The 22032-nt window shown below is 38.7% G+C and overlaps 1 protein-coding gene and 1 pseudogene across 1 annotated transcript in view; both read right to left on the reverse strand.

Annotated features, from left to right (window-relative positions):
- ABCB11 (ATP binding cassette subfamily B member 11) overlaps window positions 1–21685 on the reverse strand; it is an 83384-nt gene extending 61699 nt beyond the window's left edge. The window contains exons 1-8 of the mRNA XM_034654698.1: window positions 21622–21685; window positions 17084–17186; window positions 14778–14799; window positions 12302–12353; window positions 11054–11292; window positions 3157–3244; window positions 1893–2026; window positions 31–202 (exon numbers count right to left, since the gene is read on the reverse strand). Coding sequence (XP_034510589.1) covers window positions 31–202; window positions 1893–2026; window positions 3157–3244; window positions 11054–11292; window positions 12302–12353; window positions 14778–14799; window positions 17084–17186; window positions 21622–21639 — 828 coding nt within the window. The 5' untranslated portion in view covers window positions 21640–21685. The remainder of the gene's footprint in view (window positions 1–30; window positions 203–1892; window positions 2027–3156; window positions 3245–11053; window positions 11293–12301; window positions 12354–14777; window positions 14800–17083; window positions 17187–21621) is intronic.
- Window positions 16626–16834, reverse strand: LOC105236409 (annotated as a pseudogene).
- Window positions 21686–22032: the final 347 nt, after the last annotated feature.

Raw genomic sequence — 22032 nt, forward strand, 5'->3', positions numbered from 1 at the left:
GCAGATGTCTTGGAGAGAAGACACTCTTACCAGACCAATGATGGCTGCTCCAATCCCGATGAGAGGGCTTACAGAGATAATGACCAAGGTCAGTTTCCAACCCTGGTAAAATCCCAACAGGAACCCACAGATGCTCGTGGTCATGCGCTGAATGAAAATGGCCATTTGGTCAGCAATGGCATCATTGACTTTGTTAATATCGCTAGAAACAAGAAAGGCTTTGATCACTAAAACTGAATTTGGTCAATTCAAATGTCTTTTTGAGAAATCCCAGCCTTTCCCTTCTACTGCCGTCTCTGTACCCCATTGCCTGTGGGAAACATAACAGCCTTTCGCATTTGAAGAAACTTGCTATAGCTTGTGTGGTCATCAAGTCTCTCCCTCCCTCATACCCAACTAAGTTTGTCCTCAACCCACGTTCCCAACTGGTGTCCATTCAATGTGGACAAAGACTTTCTTTTCGGAAACCATCTTATTTGTCTCTTTCTTTCCTATAGCTCATGTTCTTGGTCTGTCCTGAGGAGCCCTTCTTTCCTTCTTCATACCTGCTAAATCCTTTCAGCCTCAAGGTGTAACCCACACACCACCTAATTCATAAAAACCCTTGAGGAAAAAGTAATATCTTCCTCCCTGTGTTTGCATAGCAATGTAATGAATCTGTGTATGTGTGTGTAAGTGTATGTAATTACTGCATTCTGCTTATAGGCAGGATAGAATAGTGGTTAAGATCACAGACTCTGGGGCCAGACTCTGAATTTGAACACAAGCTTTTCCTAGGCAAATTACTTAACCTTTCTGTACCTTAGTTTCCTCATCTGTAAAATGGGGATAATGGCAGAACTTACCTCAGTGGGTTGTAATGAAGATTAGTTAATATATGTCAAGTATATAGAACAGTGCCTAGAGTACAGTAAGCTATCAGTATGTCAGCTTTGATTATTTATTTGCTTGCACCTTTTATCCCTCCTACTAGGCTGTAAGTTCCTTGAGATCAGGAGTTGTGTGGTTTGTCTTTATGGCTTGCATACGGTAAGTCTTCTAGAATACTGTTTGAATATAAATACATTAAACTCATATTCCTAGGAACATTCTCATAATCTCTTGTTTAGATGGAACAAACAGGGCTTAGGACTGAAAAGAAAAAAAAAAAAAAAAAAGACCTAAGATATTACCCAGGGATTTGACAATTGTATTCTAGTAAGGTTTAAGGATCTGTTCGAGGTCACAATAAGGAAGGGGCAGAATGAGTGCTAGAATCAAATATCCCAACATTCAGTCTTTGATCTACACCATACTACACACTCTCTCATGGGACCTCATGAGACCCCAAAGTTCAATTCAATAGGGTTCAATTGCTTCTAATTACTCAGGGCTCATTCAGAATACCTGGAGCAGGAGGGGAAGGGGGCTATCAATGACCCCAAATGGTCTTTAGGTATAAACTGGATTTAAAACCCGTTGTTTAGTTTGAATCTTTCTCAAACTATTTTGGATTTCTTTGGTCTTTGTTTTTATGTGCAGAAATGGTCTCAACAGACAAGGCAAGATAATTCATCCTAATTACATTGTTTTTCCCTGTAGATACATACAGTGACATCCCTCAGTCTCTCTTTCGGAGGCCATATAGCCTTACTTCTTTTAACTCTCTTCTGTAATATTTCATTTCTAACATTTAAATCAAGGGCCTACAAACAAAATCGTAGTATCCTGGCTTTCAATTGTTAATGACCATATCGGATAAAGCATGAAAAAACCATGCTACCTGTAAAATCCCAACTTAAGAGATAAAATGCATCCAAAATAACTGAAAACGTGTTTCTAATCGTTATTTAATTTAGGGTTCTATGACCAAAAACGCACACATACATTAAAACCTCCTACCAGCCACTTACTCAGAAAATCTTGTATTCAGCTCTCCCACGGAATTGCAGTCGAACCATCCTATTTCCATTCGCATTACTTTCCTAAAGGAAATTTTTCTCATTTTCTGTATCTGACGAGCTGCAGCAATCACCCAAAAGCATATCTGAAAATGGAGCAAGGAATGTTTGGCACTGTGATGTTAAAAATATTCGTTCATTCCTTCTCTTTTCAGAAGAAAATGCTTTCAATATAAGCCTTGAGAAAAAGAGAAAAGTGATTCACAGATTGCCGAGTCATGGGAAGTGCGGCGTGAGCTCAGGCACCTGCTGCTGAAAGCAGGGTGAGGGGAACAGCTGTGGCCAGGGAAGCCGGAAGGTTTGGGTGTGAATTTGGCTTTGCCACTTGCAGATCTAACCTTACCAAGCTTCACTTTCCGCATGCGTAAAGGAAAGCTCACAGCACCAAAGAGAAATTCTTGCTCTTATATCCCTATTTTTGCATGGCCCTTCTGAGTGTATTTTTTCCTCCTGAGAGGCCTGCCGACAAGCATGAATGCATAGTTTTCAGACTGTTGGACAATGATTTTCAGAGAAAGGAAGACAAAAATTATGACATAAGCAGGAATCTACTGATAGCTGTCCCCAACCAAGCAAAGTCAGGCTGTCATTAACACCCTCAGTACCAGAATGGGGGAAATGGATTCATTTCTCTTTACAATGAACACGGACTTCCTGGAATTCTTGAATGAATGGGGGTTGAGGGGATTCATTATTTTTTCTACAGAAGAAAGTAAAAGATGAAATATTTTTCTTGTTTAATAACGGTTAAGTAACTCCAGGCCCTTCCATGGTTTAAATCTAGACTACACTCTAGAGTCAGTTTACAGAATTGGGGTTAGAACACAGATTGGCGAGAGTTTTAGCAATGAAAGAAAAAAAGAAAGTAAAGTTCGCTTTCCTCCAATTCCTCATGTCTGGCTTTCTCTGGGGTGCCCACATCCCCTTTACAAACACACCCACAACCACCTATTTTTGAGTTTAGAAGATGAAATAGAGGGGGTGGTGGAGGACAGGGCATTGAAATTCAGTCTAGTCTCTCTAGACAACTGTCTGTATTTTCCTCCCCGTCGGAGAAGAATCCTTCCCCATTCTCTCACCCCCTCCCACCTCCAAATAAAACTGTAGTCCTTCGGGCTTCTGAACAACTTAAAAGTTAAAGAGTGCACTTTGCATTTCATTGTAATGTCTCTGAACCCAGATGTGAATCTATAAATAAAAAGGAGGCGCCACTCACTTGAATATATCCTGTGATGAGTACTACCAAAGCGATTCCAGCATAGTAACTGGCAAATTTGATCATTTCACTTTCAATGTCCAGCAACCTTCAATAGAGGGGAGGGAAATGTTAAGATTCAGAAGTAGGGTCAAGCTTACCAAAGATTACATTTGTGGGTACAGAGGAAGATAAAATATGAAATTCGGGTGAAGCATCTTATCGACGCAGAATTATCATCAGTCCAGCCAAATCTCACCTAGACCTCATGGTACCAATCCCAGCAAAAATGCCTACCCCTTCATTTTATTTTATTTTTATTTTTTTAAGGTTTTATTTATTTATTTGAGAGAGAGAGAGAGCATGAGTGGGGGGAAGGGCAGAGAGAGGAAGAAGCAGACTCCCTGCTGAGCAGGGAGCCTAATGTGGGGTTAGATCCCAGGACCCCGGGATCGTAACCAGAGCCAAAGGCAGACACTTAACTGACTGAGCCACCCAGGCGCCCCTAACACCTTCATTTTTACAGGCAAAAATGACTCACTGGCAGCTGGAAGCCAGGGGCAGTAAATGGCAGCTCAGTGCTCTGTCTACCAAGGCCCTTCACTCACGCTCATTATGCAGTGATGGAGAAATCACTGCTAGGGAGAGGTTTTAAAAAGCCAGACTGGTGTCTGTGAAGACACTAGTAGAGAGATGTGTGCTGTAAATCTGGAGGCTTTACTGTAACCTTCTCCAGGAATTGAAGCCAGCTTTTCAACTTTTCCATCTCAAGGTAACACTGAAAAATGTGTGTGTCATCATCCCAAGGAAGGAGAAAAACACTTTATCAGCCCAGTCCTTCTGCTGACTGCAGTCCAGGGGGTTTCACTCTCTGGGACAATTTCTAAGGTGAGAATGTGGGGCATAGCAAGAAAGCTCGATGGTTTTTTCAGCACAACTACCACACTGTGGCACAGGCCTTGGGGGATTGGCAGGGATAGGGAGGGGAGGCACAGATTAGTCTGAAATTGCTCTCAGGAAATAAAGAATTTTGTACTTAGAAAATGAACATATTGGTTGGTGACAATTCTGACCCTTGAGGATGCTCTAAATGATAGCGAGTCTATTTCTTTAGAAAACCGGAAAGCAGGGGTGCCTGGGTGGCACAGCGGTTAAGTGTCTGCCTTCGGCTCAGGGCGTGATCCCGGCGGTATGGGATCGAGCCCCGCATCAGGCTCTTCTGCTATGAGCCTGCTTCTTCCTCTCCCACTCCCCCTGCTTGTGTTCCCTCCTCTCGCTGGCTGTCTCTATCTCTGTCAAATAAATAAATAAAATCTTAAAAAAAAAAAAAGAAAGAAAGAAAACTGGAAAGCAGCGTCCTCAGCAGAGATTCTCTCATCCTACATGCTCTCTGTTTCCTGTCAGGCCTTCCTTCTGTGACCCAAGCTTGAAATGTTCTCTCCCTCTACCGAACTTGGACCAAGTGTTGAAGTATAATTTCTTTAATTCAAAACAAACTATTATTCCATGCCAGATTTTATTGACATCTTGCACTATTATTCAATATCTTCATTGAATATATTTATACTGAATAGATTTATGTTTGTTTGGCTAGATTGCAAACCACTTGAGGGCAAGGGCTTGATTTAAGCTGCTTGCTCACACTGCCCGAAGCCTTGTACAGTACCTTACACATAGCAGACAGGATACCTCAATAAATGTTTCTTTATTTTGCTTTGACTTTTAAAATACTTATAAGGAAGGGAAATAATTGCCTTGGTCAACCGCTCTTTGGAAGAAGAGTCTCCAAAACAGCTAATATGTCTGTTCACCACATTCCTGGTCTTTTATGATGGTTTAAGAGAACCCCAAGAATGAACAAGACCTAGAAAACTTACATATAAGTATCCACAATCAGAGGTTCTCACAAAAGTTAAGGATCTCTGTGTAGGATGCATAATGAAGAAAAAGACTTCTAATGTGTAAATGAGGCCATACTCTTAGTTTTCTGTGAAATTTTTCATTGTGAAAGAAACTTGGGTGTCCAGAAACAGAGAACTAGGAGTATTTGTCAAAAAGTTTTACTTAGGTTTCCTGTGGTGCATTCCTCCTGCACGCGCTCTAAGCAGAGGCGATAAAATGGCTGCCATGAAAGACGCAGCTGCCAGTTATAAACAGACCTACTCAGATTGAAAGTACTGACCACTCACACAGCTCCAGAATTTACTGGGGCAAACTTCAGGAGAATTATATCACTGCTGGGTAGTGTGGATAAGGACATGTGTAGTTTATGATTCTGTTCACTCCTGAGGCACCCCAGAGATGAACGGTTAACTCATTTTGGGGGATAAGAAGTTATTAGGGTTTTAGAAATTACTTGAGAATATTTCTCGAACAACAGGGCAAACCGATCAGAAAAACTGATAGGAAGGAAAAGAGCAGGCTGGCTTGGCTCCTTTGACTGCACATCAAATTTTTTATCATCTGGTGAAAAGTTTTCTTATAGTTATAAAATCCTAGAAAGGATTCTTTGTGCGGGTGATTTGGCTCACCAAATGGGCGCCTTTCTTTTTAAGAGCAAAATTGACTCACATCTACTTGGCTAAATTAAGATTCCCCTGGCTCATTTGTTGGAAAGAGAGGAGGGCAGAAAGATGACAATTAGAGGGGAAAGGTAAGATATATTTTACAAATTATTAAGATATGTGGATTCTTATCTTGCTTTTTATGAAAAATAAATGCACCATAAAATCAAAGTGCCTTGCTTCCAGTCTTAGGGAGAAAATATTCAATCTTCTGCTTTTAAGTATGATGTTAACCATAGGACTTTTTTGTAGATGTCCTTTTTTAAGTTTAAGAAATTTCTTTCCGTTCCTAATTTTTTAAGAGTTTTTATTATGGATGGATATTGAAATTTTAAATGCTTTTCCTACATCAATGGAGATCATCACATGGTTTTCTATGTTAGCCTGTTAATACGGTGGATTACATTGACTGTTTTTCTAATACTGAACCATGTACTCTTCTCTAGAATACACTCTACTTGGTCATGGTGTATTTCATTGATTTCCTGTATTTGTTTGTTTTATCTTTATTTTATCCTCTCATATGTTTTCTGTGGACTTACTTTGCTATTTTTCTAGGTTCTTGAGTTGGAAGCTTAGATGTTAAATTTGAGATGTTTCCTCTTTTGTAATGTATGTATTTAGAGCTATAAATTTTCCTCTCAGCCTTGTTTGAGCTGTGTCCTACAGATTTTTACATTTTCTGTTTTCCTTTTCATTTACTTCAATTTTTAAAACTTTTCCTTTTGAGACTTCATTTTTGACCTATGGATTACTTAGAAGTTTATTGTCTGATTCCCAAGAATTTGGTGGGGGGGGGTGTTCCATCATCTCTCTGTTATTGATTTCTACTTTGATTAACTTCCTTTAGCCATTCTTTTAGCTAAGTCACCTGGCAAAAAATTCTCTTTATTTCCCTCATCTGAAAATGTATTGATTTTCTCTTCCATAGTGGTGGTGATGAAGGTCCTGACTCTCTGATCCTACCCAAGCAGGTAGGGAGAGAGCTTTCTCATTATAGTGGAGTGATTCCGGCCTCCACATAGTCTTCACTGACACCGGGAGTTGGGTAGGGGAGGGACACCACAAGGGCTCACTGATACCTGGCAAAGATGGAAGTCTAGGCCCCCAACTCAACCTTTGCTGGCATGGGTAAGAGTAAGGTTATGTGTGTTCTGTTTTGTTCTGTGGTGTTGGCTTGAAAAGAATAGTTATTGTCTGAAATTCTTCTTTCAGTCTGCCTCTTCATGGTCTATTATCTAGAGAGAGCAGAATTTTATTGGGTCTTTTGTGGTTTGTGCTTATTGGTATTTCTAGGTTGCAGCTTTCCCAACACCCAATCTAGTACATGTGAGGCCCAAAGACAACCCAAGGAACTCACAACCATGTCATTATTTGGGGCCTGAGATCTCTAGCTTTCTCTTATTCACTTTTTTAGACTCTTGTGTAGGTTAGTTTTATAAGTAATGGATTAAATAATCCAATCAAAAGGCAGAGGTTGTCAGACTGGATAAATTAAAAAGAAAAAAGCTCCAACTGTAAGCTGTCTACAGGAGACATATCTTAGAAACAAAAATATGAAAAAGTCGAAAGTAATACAGAGGATGCGTGGGTGGCTCAGATGGTTAAGCATCTGCCTTCCATTTAGGTCATGGGATCCAGGTCCTGGGATCGAGTCCCATGGTGGGCTCCCTGCTCAGCAGGGAGTCTGCTTCTCCCTCTGCCTCTCCTCCCCACTCATGCTCACTTTCTCTCTCTTGCAAAAATAAATAAATAAAATCTTAAAAATAAAAAAAGTGGTATGGAAAAAGATGTGTCATGGCAAAGAGCAACCATAACAAACCAGGAGTGGCTGTACTAATATAAAACAAAATAAACTTTTAAAAATTTTTACTAGAAATAAATATCATTTTGTAATGATAGAAGGGTCAATCTTTGAGATTATAGCAATTTTAAACATATATACATCTAAAAACAGAGCCCCCAAACACATGAAGCAAAGTGTGACAGATTCAAGGGTAAAAATAGATGGTTCAATAATAATTGAGATTGCAACTCCATACTTTCAGTATTGGATAGAACAACTAGGAATAGAAGACCTGAATAACACCATAAACTAATTAGACCTCACAGACATCTTTTGAACATCCTATCCAATAATAGCAAAACACATATTCCCCTCTAGTGCACATGAACACTCTCCAGGATAGACACATGCCAGGCTGTCCTAATTTATGCTACAACATGATGAACCTGGAAAACATTATGTTAAGTTAAAGAAGCCAGTCACAAAGGACCATATATTGTGGGATTCCATTAGTATGAAATGTCCAGAATAGGCAAATCTACAGAGCCAGAAAGTAGATTAGTGGTTGTCTAGGGCTGAGGGAGGAATGGGGAATTGGAGAGTGATAGCTAAGGGGTGTGGGGTTTCTTTTTGTAGTAATAAAAATGTTCTAAAATCGATCGTAGTGATGGATGCACAACTCTGTGAAATACTAAAAATCATTGAATTGTACACCATAAGTTGGTAAATTTCATGGTATGTGAATTGTGTCTCAATAAAGCTGTTTTGAAAAGTGTATTGTTTTGTAGTGTCTAACTTCAACATAGTGCTTGAATGCATATGCTAACTGTACGTTGAGAAGAAAACAGACTGAAATCCAAGAGAAAAAACAGGCTGATTTCTACTTTGATGCATTCACATGTGGGGGAAATGAGGAATCAAACTTTTCAATGGCCACAGTAGTCAGCCTCTAAAGAGCCTCTAATCATTCTTGTCTCCTGGTATTCACACTGTTGTATAGTCCCCTCCCAGACTGTACCAGGGTTGGTTGTGTGACCAATAGAAAATGACAGAAATTATGGTATGTCACTTCCACAATTAAATCACAAGACTTTGTGGCTTCCATTTGAATTTTTACACTTCACTTGGATAAAAGAAAATAAAAAGAAGCCGCACTGTGGTATTTGGACTCTTTGGACTTCCCCTCCCGTCATCTTTCATTCTTTTGCCTTATTATTTGACTACTCAGAGCAAACGAATTCTGATAAACTAATCCGGAGGCTTGATGTTCTATAATACTTTTCAGCATTATGCACTGAGACCCATTTGGAAGGCTTTGCCTAAAAATTCATCCAATGGATTACAACTGATGTATAGAAACCAACCAGTGAAATGGAAGAGAAAAACCAGCTCCTACCATTACACATGCATGCTTACATGCTTATGTTGATAAAATCATGGAATAGCCTTCTCCAAGACTAATATACCTATTATAATAGGTGGAGAGATTGTTTTAATGATATATTTTTTCCAAGGAAAGAAGTTGCAAAAGAGCTGAGTAATTCTGGAGGCTTCTTAACTACTTACAGGTAGGAAAATGTCCACTCCCTTCTCTTCTGTCTCACCCAAGTCCATTGTCACAGTGATCTTAACTACATAAAAGCTAAACAAACATTTACCCAGAAGTACAACAGTAGTCATATCAGAGACCATAATAATTCACAATTAAAGTATTTAACTCATCAAAGGAGTTCCTGGTAAAGAAAAGGTCTGAGAAAGATGTGGTCTACACAATTCCAGATACCCATATGAAATTTTATAAAAGGACAAATATCCATTTACATGCTCTGTATCATTTGAATTCAGCAAAAGCCAATGAGCTTCTGAAAGCTCCTATTTGCTTTTCATTATCTGCTCACCTTCAAGTATATTATCTAGTAAGAATAAATAAAGTGTGAATAATGGGTAGCCACAGTAAAGTCTTTTCTATTGGATGTTAGTGATACAGATGTTAGTGGTAGAGTCATTCTTTAAATCATCTAATAAATATTTATGAGCACTTGTTATCATGGATATGTCTCAAGTTTTGGCCCCTCTAACATTTATTACCAAATTTTAAGGCATAACAGGATGTACCTTCAGGAATTTTCCCTAGAAAATTTTGCCTTCATAAATGTTATTAATGATTTGGATCAATTTACATCACACATAAGTCTGAATGCATTTTTTTCCAAAGGGGGAAGTAATTAACATTACATTTTGTAGTTGAACTACCCTGTAAGAAGCAATTCATTTTTGTCCTTCAACATAAAAGAAAAATTTAAAAGACTGTCACTGACAACAGTAACTCTTTTATACAAACTGTTCAGAATCTTACTTCCAAATTTAGAAAAGAAATATATATATATATTTAGACATTAGGAAATTTATTTCTAATGAGTAGGCCTATTATTTTTTAAAGGGTAATTCAGCATATTATATATTGTCCTGTATTTTCCTGTCAAGTTCTAACCAGCTGTAACTACATATTTATTTGAATGGTCTTTGATTTAATGGTGATTTTACCGACTAGACCTAAATGCCATGAAGGTAAGGACCATGATTCAAGAGAACCATTGTAATCCTTGAGGCTTACATAAGTTCCCGGTATGTACTGCTGTTCAAAAACATTTGGTTAAATGAGTGAATGAAGGAAAGACCTTAACAGCAGATAATATTATGGAACACTATCAGTGGTTTAGGAGGATTTGTTCATAATCTAAATGAAATACATAGAAAAATTTTTAAACGAAGGTGAAAAATATAAATTTGCCTAGGGGAGCTATTCCAAGCGTCTTTCTAGTCAGGATGTGCCCTGCCCTTGGCTCTTGAACCTGAGTGTGTGGGTTCGTACATGCAAATGAGTTTGTTCTGGCCCTGAGGCAATGTGAGGCAGACTGCAAAGTTCATGCTGTGACAGTGAGTCAGCATCTTGAACACTGCGGACTCACTGATTGCAAGGCAGCCTGCTGGGCTTATCACAAAATGAATAGTAGCACAGTGGGTTCTGACTAATACTGCATGGCTCCTTTCTGTTTATGGTGCCGCACCACTCTTCCATAGAAACTCAACTACTGAGGCCAGCGGCCCGACTCCAAGTGCTGTAACACACTAATGAATTTCCCATTCTAGAAAGAAGGCTGAAGATCAAGTAGACCATTAGCCACAGCCATAGGAGCTAAGAAACAGAAAGGAGTTAAGGAAGTAAAAGAAGTCTTCCATGTAAGACATGAGATATGACAAAGACTCAAGTAAAATTCATGGCTTACCTTCCTAGTATACCGGTAGTGTTCATCCTCAAGCCTATAGTCTACTGAGTGCTTATATTTGGGTGACACATTTAATGGGCAATTTCCAATTCTGTTTTTTTGTTAGGATTTAAAAACCTGGTAAGATAGGAAGAACCTCAGGGCAGAGTAATTTGTAGAAATATGGGTTAATATCTGTGTTGGATATCACTCCAGTTCAGCTAATAAAATCCCATTTACACATTTTGAATTACAATTTAATATACAAGCAAAACAAGTAAAAAAAAAAAATAGCAGCCTACCCACACCGTGTTCCATTTGTCACATTCTGGTTAAGGGAGCTGTTGATCCATACTATAGTGTTGTTTACACATGCTTTTCCAGGGATCTTGAGTTCTTGTATTTCAGTGTCGTAGTCAATAAAAACATCTGTCATTGTGCCAAAAATGAGCAGCACGCCTGGATGGGATAGTCCATGGAGAAACGCACATAAACTTCCCACAAACATCAGCCAAATGTCAGTCGTTGAAGAAAATCGAAACTTGAAAAACAAAGGATTCAGAGATCATCTATGGGTGAAAAGCAGGAGAAGTACGAGGACTATTTAATTTTAGTTACTAGGCTCTGCTAAATAGCATTCAGCACCAAATTTTATGGGGATCATCTTAATTGAACAGTAGAGTTTTCACTAATTGTATCAAAGTAAGTGGTATATCAATTATCTAAAACACTAGACTCTTACATTGTTTATGTTATTTCTTTCCTAGTCTCTGAATTCATTCTCTTTACATCAAGAACTGACTTCAGTTCTTAGCCATTGATTCACAATTTCAGTGGGAAGTGGTCACTGGCATTGATGCCATTGCCGTGTAGAAATACTGTGTGAAGCATTCAACAAGAGCATAAATTGTATCCCAGAATGGATTTTGACAAACAAGAGTGCCTATTAGTGCCTAGAAATGCCTCTACCTTGTGAAAATTTGGGGAAAACACACCACTATGGAATTTCCAAAGAAATATCATAAGGATAAATATACATGATATGATTACTGTGTTGATTTTCCTTACTAAAATAATTATGGGCTTAGTGATTATTTTCCAAGACACTTTTCTGATATACCAGGTAGGATTTATGTGTTTAATATTATTTTGTTTATTTATTTGCTTATTTTTTTATTTAGAGGCAGGGGGAGAAAGAGAGAGAATAGAGAGGAATAGAGGGAGAGAGAGAATCTTAAGCAGGCTGCACACCCAGCATGGAGCCCAATACAGGGCTCGATCTCACAACCCTGAGATCACAATCTGAGCTGAAATCAAGAGTTGGATTCTTAACCGACTGAGACACCCAGGTGCCCCAGGATTTATGTGTTTAATTACCAACATATTTCTAATTGCCATTTAGCATGTTATTACATAGACAAAGTTTATGACTGAAAAAGTGAACACTGTACTTAAAAACCTGCCAGTGACTTAAGATTTAACACTCCCTCCATGATCTGAACAATTCACAGTTGCAAAATTTATGTCAAAAATCAGCACAGTTTTATTACCAATTGAAAGAAGCCAACTTGATTGCTGTCACCTTTCCTCTCATCTTGTAACCTGAGGAGAAAAACATATGGATTTATAGACCATCCTTTCCAAAACAAAGAGAAATTCTCCCTAGGTAATGATTTGATGAGTCATCCTCTAGCAAGAAATAAATTCCCTACTGACTGAAAAATTCTTGCCAAACCTGTCATCCTAAAAGCAAGCTCTTGTTTTTCAGATTTACGTCTTCCAGAGATTTCAGTATAGCTATATCTCATGTTCAGCAGAGATCCAGGGAAGTTTTTCTGAGAGGTATTGAAAGAAACTAAAAAGTGCTCTGTACTCCCAGTTATACTAACATAAAACTGCTGGACCTCAGCCCTGACCCTCAACCTGTTTCTATTTACATTTCCTTGTAATGTAAGTTAAGGTGGTTGGATTAGCTGATTTAAAGCTTCCTTCTAGCCCTTAAAAATTTTACAACTACATTAAATAGTATTGATATGATGGAAAAGTTTTAAAAACTCCCATACTTCCCATAAAATTGTATTTCCTTAGTATTTCTTACTCATATCATTTCTCATAAAATTGTATCTAACCCATCTTTGACCTTCTCAACTCCAGGGATCTCTACTTCACCTGAGTCATCCATTCATGGATACACCCTGGTCATTTCTTTCGCCAGAAACTACTCTACTCCATTGGCATTCTGGGACTGCCTACACATCCTGTTTTGCCACTTCCTCCTTCTACACCTATTTGTCATCTCAGTTGAGATCTGTAGTCCCTTAAATCCTCATTAGTTTACAATTGTTAAGACCCCATCAAGATGGTGCTTCCTTCCCCATGCATCCCAGATCCCACACCAGTCACTGGACTACATTCTTACTTGCCATCATCCTTAATCTCTTTCCCCACCTCATCTTTGGAAACTGCATCTCTGCATCCATGCAGCTGTTTGCCCCTCTCCTCCTGAAGCCAGGCTGTGGGGCCTGCTGGAGACAACCTCTCCACCATGTGAACTGATGCCAACACATGCCATGCCTGCCGTCTGCTGCCCTAAGCTTCCCCTCCAGCTCAGAGAAGAATCCCAAGTCCTTGCTGAGATGCCCAAGGCCCTCCATGGTCTGGCCAATTGGCTCTCTGACCTCATCTCTTCCTACTGCACTCCGGTTCTCAGCACACGAGCCATTTGGCCTCTTTGCTGACCTTTGTTCATATCAAATTTATTCTCACTTCTGACCATTTGCACTTGCTGTTTCCTCTCACCAGAAGGCTCTTTCTTGAGATACTTGCATGGCCAACCCCCTCATCTCCTCTCATAAGTCACCTTCTTAATGGGATCTTCCCTGGCCAAAGCCTTTAGAATGTCAACTTTCTTCCCACAGCATTCCACATCTCCATTCCATGTTTGTTTTTTTTTTTCTCAGAAAGAAAGTGATAGATTTTTACTAGCTACCATGCTATGTATTGTATTTATTTATGGTGCTTATTATGTCACCTTCACTAAAATGTAAACTACTCAAGGACAGATATTTTGGTCCATTTTGTTCTTTTCTGTATCCTAAGCACTTGTAATAGTGTCTGATACCTGGTAGGCACTTAATTAATATTTGTGAAATGAATGAAAGAATGAATGAATGAGTATGGCCTCCAGTCTTAGCTCAATCTACAGCACGGTACTTTATCTGTCTACAGATTATTCCATGTCCCTCCACAGCTTTCTCAAGCTTTCACCATGTTCTTCTCATTTTACATTACTATATATATCAGAAGACAGATTCACCTCCTCTAAAAACTGAAGAATTCACTCAACCTTCCTGTTCATTCTCTCATTGCCATTCATCTACACCTACACCCATTTTCATCTTTTTTCTACCCAGTGAGAAAAGTGTGGTTCTTCTAGGCCCATCTGACCCTAGCACTCCTAGTCTAAAACTAATGTTACCATATCCAACATCCCTTTCTACTGCAAATTACTTAGAATTTCCTATATAACTTCAACGTCTGCCTTTCTATCGCCTCTTTTTCAGGAACTTGCCTGGTGCCTGCCTTCTAAGTTAGACTCTGTCTAATCCTATTCTTATACCAATGTATGATTGACTGACATTTTTTATATGAGAATTTTAACTCTTAAACTAAAGAGAAATATCTAATAATTAAATTTTAGGGTTCTACTACTTGTCTGTGGGAAGAATTTGAGGTTTAGGGATCTCTCCTGTGCTCATAAAATCATCCCTCTGCCCATTTAGTTTAGAAATTCTGTGGTGTAGCTGGATACAGAGGGGAGATTTGGACCTAACACAGAAGGAATATTTCAAAAGGTTTTTGAAGTCAAATTACAGCAATGTTTTAGAGAGAAAAGGAATGGATTACCTATGCCATTTTATAGAAAGTACAATATGCATGAAAATATTATATCTGCTTTGTGCCTTTAAAAGGAATATTAGGAAGTTATTCTAGAAAAGATGATGTATTGTTGAAATAGTCACTTACCTTGAATTCTTATCATTGTTATCTGTCAGGATAAAAACAATGCACAAAGCAGTTAATAATAATGACACAACAACATAGTCACTAACAATTTTGCTCCAGGCAAACATTCCCATAAATTGGCTTTATTCGTGGAACATTGCAAAATGACTATTTGCCTTCTTCTCCTTTTTTCATTCTCTCTCTCTCTCGTATTACACAAGAAGACACCCTGTCAGGTTCAGAATTGTTGTCTTGACTACATTTTTTGATATTTCTACAGGATATGAGATATTTGTATTTTCTGAATGTCAACTGGAGACCAACATTTTTAAATTAGATGAAGAAAATCTAATTTTATGAGCTACCAAGTAAAATGAATACTTATTGTTAGGTTCCTTGGAAACATCAGAATTTATCTGTTTAAAATTGAGGCTACAGGGGCGCCTGGGTGGCACGGCGGTTGGGCGTCTGCCTTCGGCTCAAGGCGTGATCCCGGCGTTATGGGATCGAGCCCCACATCAGGCTCCTCTGCTAAGCCTGCTNGTGAGCCTGCTTCTTCCTCTCCCACTCCCCCTGCTTGTGTTCCCTCTCTTGCTGGCTGTCTCTATCTCTGTCGAATAAATAAATAAAATATTTATAAAAATAAAAAATAAAAAATAAAAAAAAATAAAATTGAGGCTACAAATTAACTAGACAATAAGATGATGTTGACACTCCCAAGCCAGGAGAAGCCATAGGATTAAGCTGGCTATGATTTTCCCCAGCCTAGGTCAGAGCAAATGGAGGGTAGGAAGTGAAAGTGGAGGTGCAGGGTCACGGGTGTAGGGAAGCAACAGGGAAAGGAATTTCAGGGTGCTAATGTCAACCACCGCCATGGGACAGCACATCCTGATTCCCTGGCATTTTAATTAATTTGATTTAAGTAAGAGTAAAGAGGCATTATAGTATAGATAGAGATTAGCATCTTGGATTTGGGAATCAGAACCGGATTAGGATGATAGCTCCATCAATTATTGGTCATGTAAACTTTGCCAGGTTTTATTTTTTTTTAATAATCATTTTTTATTATGCTATGTTAGTCCCCATATAGTACATCCCAAGTTTTTGAGGCAATGTTCCATGATTCATTATTTGCGTATAACACCCAGTGCACTATGCAATATGTGCCCTCCTTAATACCCATCACTGGCTTATTCAAGTCTCATTTTCTTCCTCTGTAAGTTGTAAAATCATAAGATTTGTTTAAAAAACTAGTAATTACAGGGCACCTGGGTGACTCAATCGGTTAAGCATCCGACTCTTGGTTTCGGCTCAGCTCATAATTTCAGTGTCCTGAGATGAAGCCCCCTCATTTGGGCTCCTCCTCAGCACTCAGCGGGGAGTCTGCTTCCCCTATGCTTTCCCTCTGCCTCGCCCTCCGCCCCTCCCCCTGCTCAGGTACTCTCTTTCTCTCTCTCTCTCCCTCAAATAAGTAAATAAATCTTTTAAAAAATAATAATAATGATAATAATAATAATAATTGCTTGGAATCATTTGTGCTCCCTAGACATTAGGTACTAATGTTATGGGTCCTCTTTCCCATTATCTCATTCTGGCCAGCATAATCTTGGTAGTTTCTCACTAAATAATTACTACTATAATCAATTATAACAATAGATGGATAAAGGCAATAGTAGTAAACAATGCTGGAACAACCCTACTCTACTAGGAAAGAGATATTTATAGATGTGATACTTTCATTCACCCACACTTTGTGCATTTTCCCCCCAGGTTCTTAATTTATTGTACAGATTGAGTATCACATAATGAGTTGACATTAGCTTCTCCAGGCATGGGAACTTAACAGGTGAGGTACAGTTTAAAATCCCTTTATGCTGCTTTCACAGCTGGTGCTTTTTTAGACCTTAACTTGAACTATAAGACCAAGGATAAGGCATCAAAGCAATGCCTCCATATGTGACCAGGACACAATTCATTCTACCTGTGAGAGTATAAGAGTTGAAGTATGTTTTGATATCAGCGAAATGGAATTGGGCATCAATTTCTGGACCTGCCATGATTTCAGTCTTGCAAAATGTATGAATTCCGTTGGCTGTGTTCTTCCGTGTACGCAGCCGGCCTGCATTCACCCACACTTCATGCATTTTTAAACATTCCATTACATGGATTCTGGAGAGAACAACCCATTTGTGGGTAAGAAATACATCCAGTAATGGTTCTCCATATTATTGTTGGTTTTCCTCTGCCACTTGGAAGTTCACTAGCTTGTCCACGTTTGCTCTAACCTCTTTTTGCATAAGAGACAGTAAGAGAAAAAGGCCACTTACAGAATCTGTCTGACTCAAAACCATAATTGTCCTCTCCAAATTTCTTTACACTGCGAAGAATTACTGAGTCAGACATGGTGATTGCAATCTGCAGGCAATAACCCTACAAAATAAAATAATCATTGCAATTATTTCTTTTCTCCTCTTCGAACAAACTAGTCAAATGAAAGAACAGTTTGGTACAAGAAATAACTTTCACTAACAATTTCAATCCTCACTAAAGAGCAGATTTCTTAGTTGGTCAGTAACTTCACTAAAGAGTCTAATTATTAGGAAATATAAAGCCAAACCATTGATTATGCCTTTCTCAAGCTGATGAATGGATAGTTACTTTTTATTTATTTGTCCTTTCTGCTTATCTATCCTTCCTTCCTTCTTTCCTTCCTTCCTTCCTTCCTTCCTTCCTTCCTTCCTTCCTTCCTTCCTTCCACGAGTAAAAATAAAAACCACTAGAGCTATACAACCAACTGGTGACATTCCTGGGTCAGTGTCTGGAATGCCAACGCCTGACACTGGTGGGTAGCCTGCAGTGCTCCTTTGTAAATGCAACTCCTAGATCGAGGATATGGGGAGCCCAGTGTGGACTAGGGGAAGAGCTACCCACTCATTTTATAAAACAAGTATAACCTTGACATCAAAACAAACAAGAATGTTATAAGAAAAAAATAGAATTATAATTACTTTTTGAAAATAGATTTAAAATTGCTAAACACATTAAGTATAATTCAACAGTTCATGAACAAAATATAATGAGCAATGTTGATCCCAGGAATGCAATGATTGTTTAATGAAAAATTTTGATCATTTTGATAGATGCAGAAAAAGGATTCAATAAAAATCAATATCCATTACTGATTTCTAAAATCCCATACAGTTAGAGAAATAATTATCTGCAACTTCAATGAATAGATTTTGGGTAATGATCAGCAATGAATACTAAAACCATTAACTGAAATACTGGCAAAGATTGAATATCTAGGGCGCCTGAGTGGCTCAGTCCTTAAGCGTCTGCCTTCGGCTCAGGGCGTGATCCCAGAGTTCGGGGATGGAGCCCCACGTCGGGCTCTTCCGTGGGGAGCTTGCTTCTTCCTCTCCCACTCCCCTGCTTGTGTTCCCTCTCTCGCTGGCTGTCTCTCTCTCTGTCAAATAAATAAATAAAATCTTTAAAAAAAAAAGATTCAATATCTAGTAGTACAAAGCATTACAAAGATGTAGATATTACATTAAGTCATTATATCTCCTTAAGCTCCTCTTGGCTCTCATAATTTCTCATACTTTTCTTGTTTTTGATGTCTTTGACAGTTTTGAGGAATATTGAGAAGTTATTTTGTAGAATGTCCCCTAAAATGGGACTTATCTGATATTTTTCTCAGGATTAGACAGGGGTTGTGTATTTGGGGGAAGAAAACCACAGAGGTAAAGTACTCTTCTCATTACATCTTATCAAAGTTATTATCAACATAATAGTACCAATCAATATGATTAATAAAAAATAAATTTTAAAAAATAAACTCACTATTAAGAGGTAGAGTGAGAAACTATTTCATTAAGCAATTTAGAAGTTCAGTAAAATTTTAAAAAAACTACATGAACTAGATTCAAAATTCTTATTCAACAACGAAATTCATTCACTATAGCAGTATTACATTCAGAGAATGCAATGCTCATGGGTTATATCATTTTTGAAATTTTAACCAAAAATTTATTTTTCAAAAGGAAAAGAAAGAAATACTTTGATAATGAGAAAATAAGAAAACTTTAGCAATAGTTGTAATATTACATCTCCTAATTTTAAAATAAAACTTTTTTTAAACATTCAGTACTCAGTGATATTTTTTTCCTGGCTTAGCTCTTCATTTAAAAAGGTTTCTTTCCACTGTGTGCAAATACTTGGCAGCACTTAGAGGCCAGTGGTGTAGTGTCTTGTCCATGAACTTCAGAGTCTCATAGATCCTGTGGCTTCACTCCATGTTGTTGGATATGTATTTTAACCTCTCCCCTGGCCCTGAACTCTCCATCATTCAAGTCAGTGGCGGTGATGGTGATAAAATCTGCCTTGCAGGACTAGTGTGAAAATGACATGAAACTGTCCGCACATTAGTTGGCACAAAGGGAGAAGATGGCTAATGTTCCTTTTGGCCCTCAAGCCTAGAAACTGTCTCCCCTGCTCTAGACACTGTCTTCCTACCCCTCCCTCTCAGGTCACTTGCAGTAAGTCACCCTCTATTAAGGAGGAGAATGACAATCAACCAACCTCCTCTCTTCATTTTCCCCTCTTTGGGCCCTCTGCCATTCCGTACAGTTGCTTTCACATTGGATTTGCTTACATTTTGCTTCTTTCTGAATGCAATTTTTGTGATCTCTATTTTACTATTAAAAAGTAATACCCTCAAACACAAAAATTGATGCATAGCGTGGATTTCCATCCCAGTAGCATTGGCAGTGCCCTTCAGCCTAAGACCACTGGGAATGCAACTGTAGTTGAACGATCCGGATTTATTACTTATTGCAGTGAAGGAGAGCATGGGGTGTCTCAGTAAGAGCGTGTTAGGAAGAATCTATTATAGGACTTAGGCTTCAACAGTTAGGTGATTTGGGAGAGGATCCAAGAAAGTGGGGGTTTGCTCCAGTTGGATGCTGTCAGAAAGCCAGAGCAATTTTATGATTGGGTACAGACATAGTCACGGAGAGATGTTTGGTATTTTGGGGGTTGCACAATGACCTTGCTTTTGCCTGCGCTTGGGCAAAATTATGGGCTGGCCTTACTTTGTTTCATTTTTAACCTGGTTTCACAGTGAGTTTGTCTGAGGTTGGTGGGAAGGTTAATTTTTTGTATCAATTTGAGTGAACTAAGGAATGCTCAGAGAGCTCGTAAAGCATTATTTCTGGGTATGTCTATGATGGTGTTACCAGAAGAGATTAGCATTTGAGTCTGTAGAAGACTGCCCTGACCAGTGCAGATGGGCATTATTCATTCACTCCTTTGAAGGCCTGAATAAAGCAAAAAGGCAGAGAAACTGAGGACAGAGAAACTAATAGACATTTTTCTAAAGAAGACATCCAAATGGCCAACAGGTACGTGAAAATATGCTCAACATCACTAATCATCAGGAAAATGTATATCAAAACCATAATGACATATCACCGCACATCTGTTAGAATGGCTATCATTGGGGCGCTTGGGTGGCACAGCGGTTAAGCGTCTGCCTTCGGCTCAGGGCGTGATCCCGGCGTTATGGGATCGAGTCCCACATCAGGCTCCTCTGCTGTGAGCCTGCTTCTTCCTCTCCCACTCCCCCTGCTTGTGTTCCCTCTCTCGCTGGCTGTCTCTATCTCTGTCGAATAAATAAATAAAATCTTAAAAAAAAAAAAAAAGAATGGCTATCATTAAGAAGACAAGAATTAACCAGTGTTGATAATCATTTGGAGAAAAGGGAACCCTCATGCCCTGTTGATGGTTTAGCCACTATGGAAATCAGTGTGGAGGTTCCTTAAGAAATAAAATACAAGGGCGCCTGGGTGGCTCAGCCAGTTAAGCGTCTGCCTTTAGCTCAGGTCCATGATCTTGCGGTCCTGGGATGGAGCCCCGTGTTGGGCACCCTACTCAGCAGGGAGTCTACTTCTCCCCTCCTTGTCCCTCTGCCCCTGCTCATGCTCTCTCTCTCTTTTTCTTTCCTTCCCTTTCTCTCTCATATAAATAAATAAAATATTTTTAAAAAAAGAAATTAAAAATACAGCTATCATATGATCCAGCAATCCCACTTCTGAGTATATACCCAAAGGAAATTAAAATAGGATATGGAAGAGATAGCTGCCCTCCTGTGTTTATTGCAGCATTATTCACAATAGCCAAGATACAGAAACAACCTAAGTGCTCATCAATGGATGAATGGATAAAAAAGATGTGGCATATATATATATGTAGATATACACACATATATAGAATATATAAAAAGTTATATATATGTGTATATATATACACACATACATATGCACATATATACAATGGAATATTATTCAGCCATAAGAAAGAAGGAAATCCTGCCATTTGTGACAACATGGATGGATCTTGAGGGTATCATGTTTAATGAGATAAGCCAGACAAAGACAAATATTATATGATATCCCCTATATGTGGGATCTAAAAAAGCTAAACTCATAGAAACAGTAGAATGGTGGTTATCAGAGGGTGAGGGGTGGAGGGATTGGGGAGATGTTAAAGGGTACAAACTTGCAACCAGAAGATGAGTAAGTTCTGGAGATCTAATGCACAACATAGCGATTATAGTCAACCATACCGTATTGAATGCTTCAAAACTGCTAAGAGCCTGTATCTTAAATGTTCTTACCACAAAAAAGAAATGATAATTATGTGACGTGATAGAGGTGTTAGCTAAAGCTACGGTGGTGATCATATTACCATATATAAATGCATCGCAGCAACAAGTTGTATACCTTAAACCTATATGTCAAATACATCTGAGTAAAAAATTAATTAACTTTTGTGAAGCCAGGAAAGGATGAATTTGCTTTTTTACTTTAGCTGGGAAATCCATCCTTTCCTGCCCTTGGACGTCAGAGCTGCTAGTTCTTGGCTCTTCAGTTGGTGCTCAGCCAGAAATTAAAGCTCGTTCCCTTATCTCTGCCCAGCTCAGAAATGGCAGTGAGGACTTTGAAGGCCACGGTGTTGAAAACGTTTCTGACTTGCAGGCATCCGTAAAGGCAGTGGCAACTTTATAGCGCTAAGTCTGGGAAAGTGCAACGAGATACCAAAATTACTAGAACGAATACGCAAAAGCCTTGCTTATGATATTTTCCAGGAAAGGTGATGTTTCCAGAATTGGATGTTAGCTGAGTTGCCTCATACCATTATAAGCGTAGAATGAAATTCTGGTATATCATTAGACCATGTTTTCTTCCACTGATTAGTTCCCTTTTTATTGGATGAG

The sequence above is a fragment of the Ailuropoda melanoleuca genome, chromosome 2 (genome assembly GCF_002007445.2).
Source record: "Ailuropoda melanoleuca isolate Jingjing chromosome 2, ASM200744v2, whole genome shotgun sequence".
In the NCBI taxonomy this organism is placed as follows: domain Eukaryota; kingdom Metazoa; phylum Chordata; class Mammalia; order Carnivora; family Ursidae; genus Ailuropoda; species Ailuropoda melanoleuca.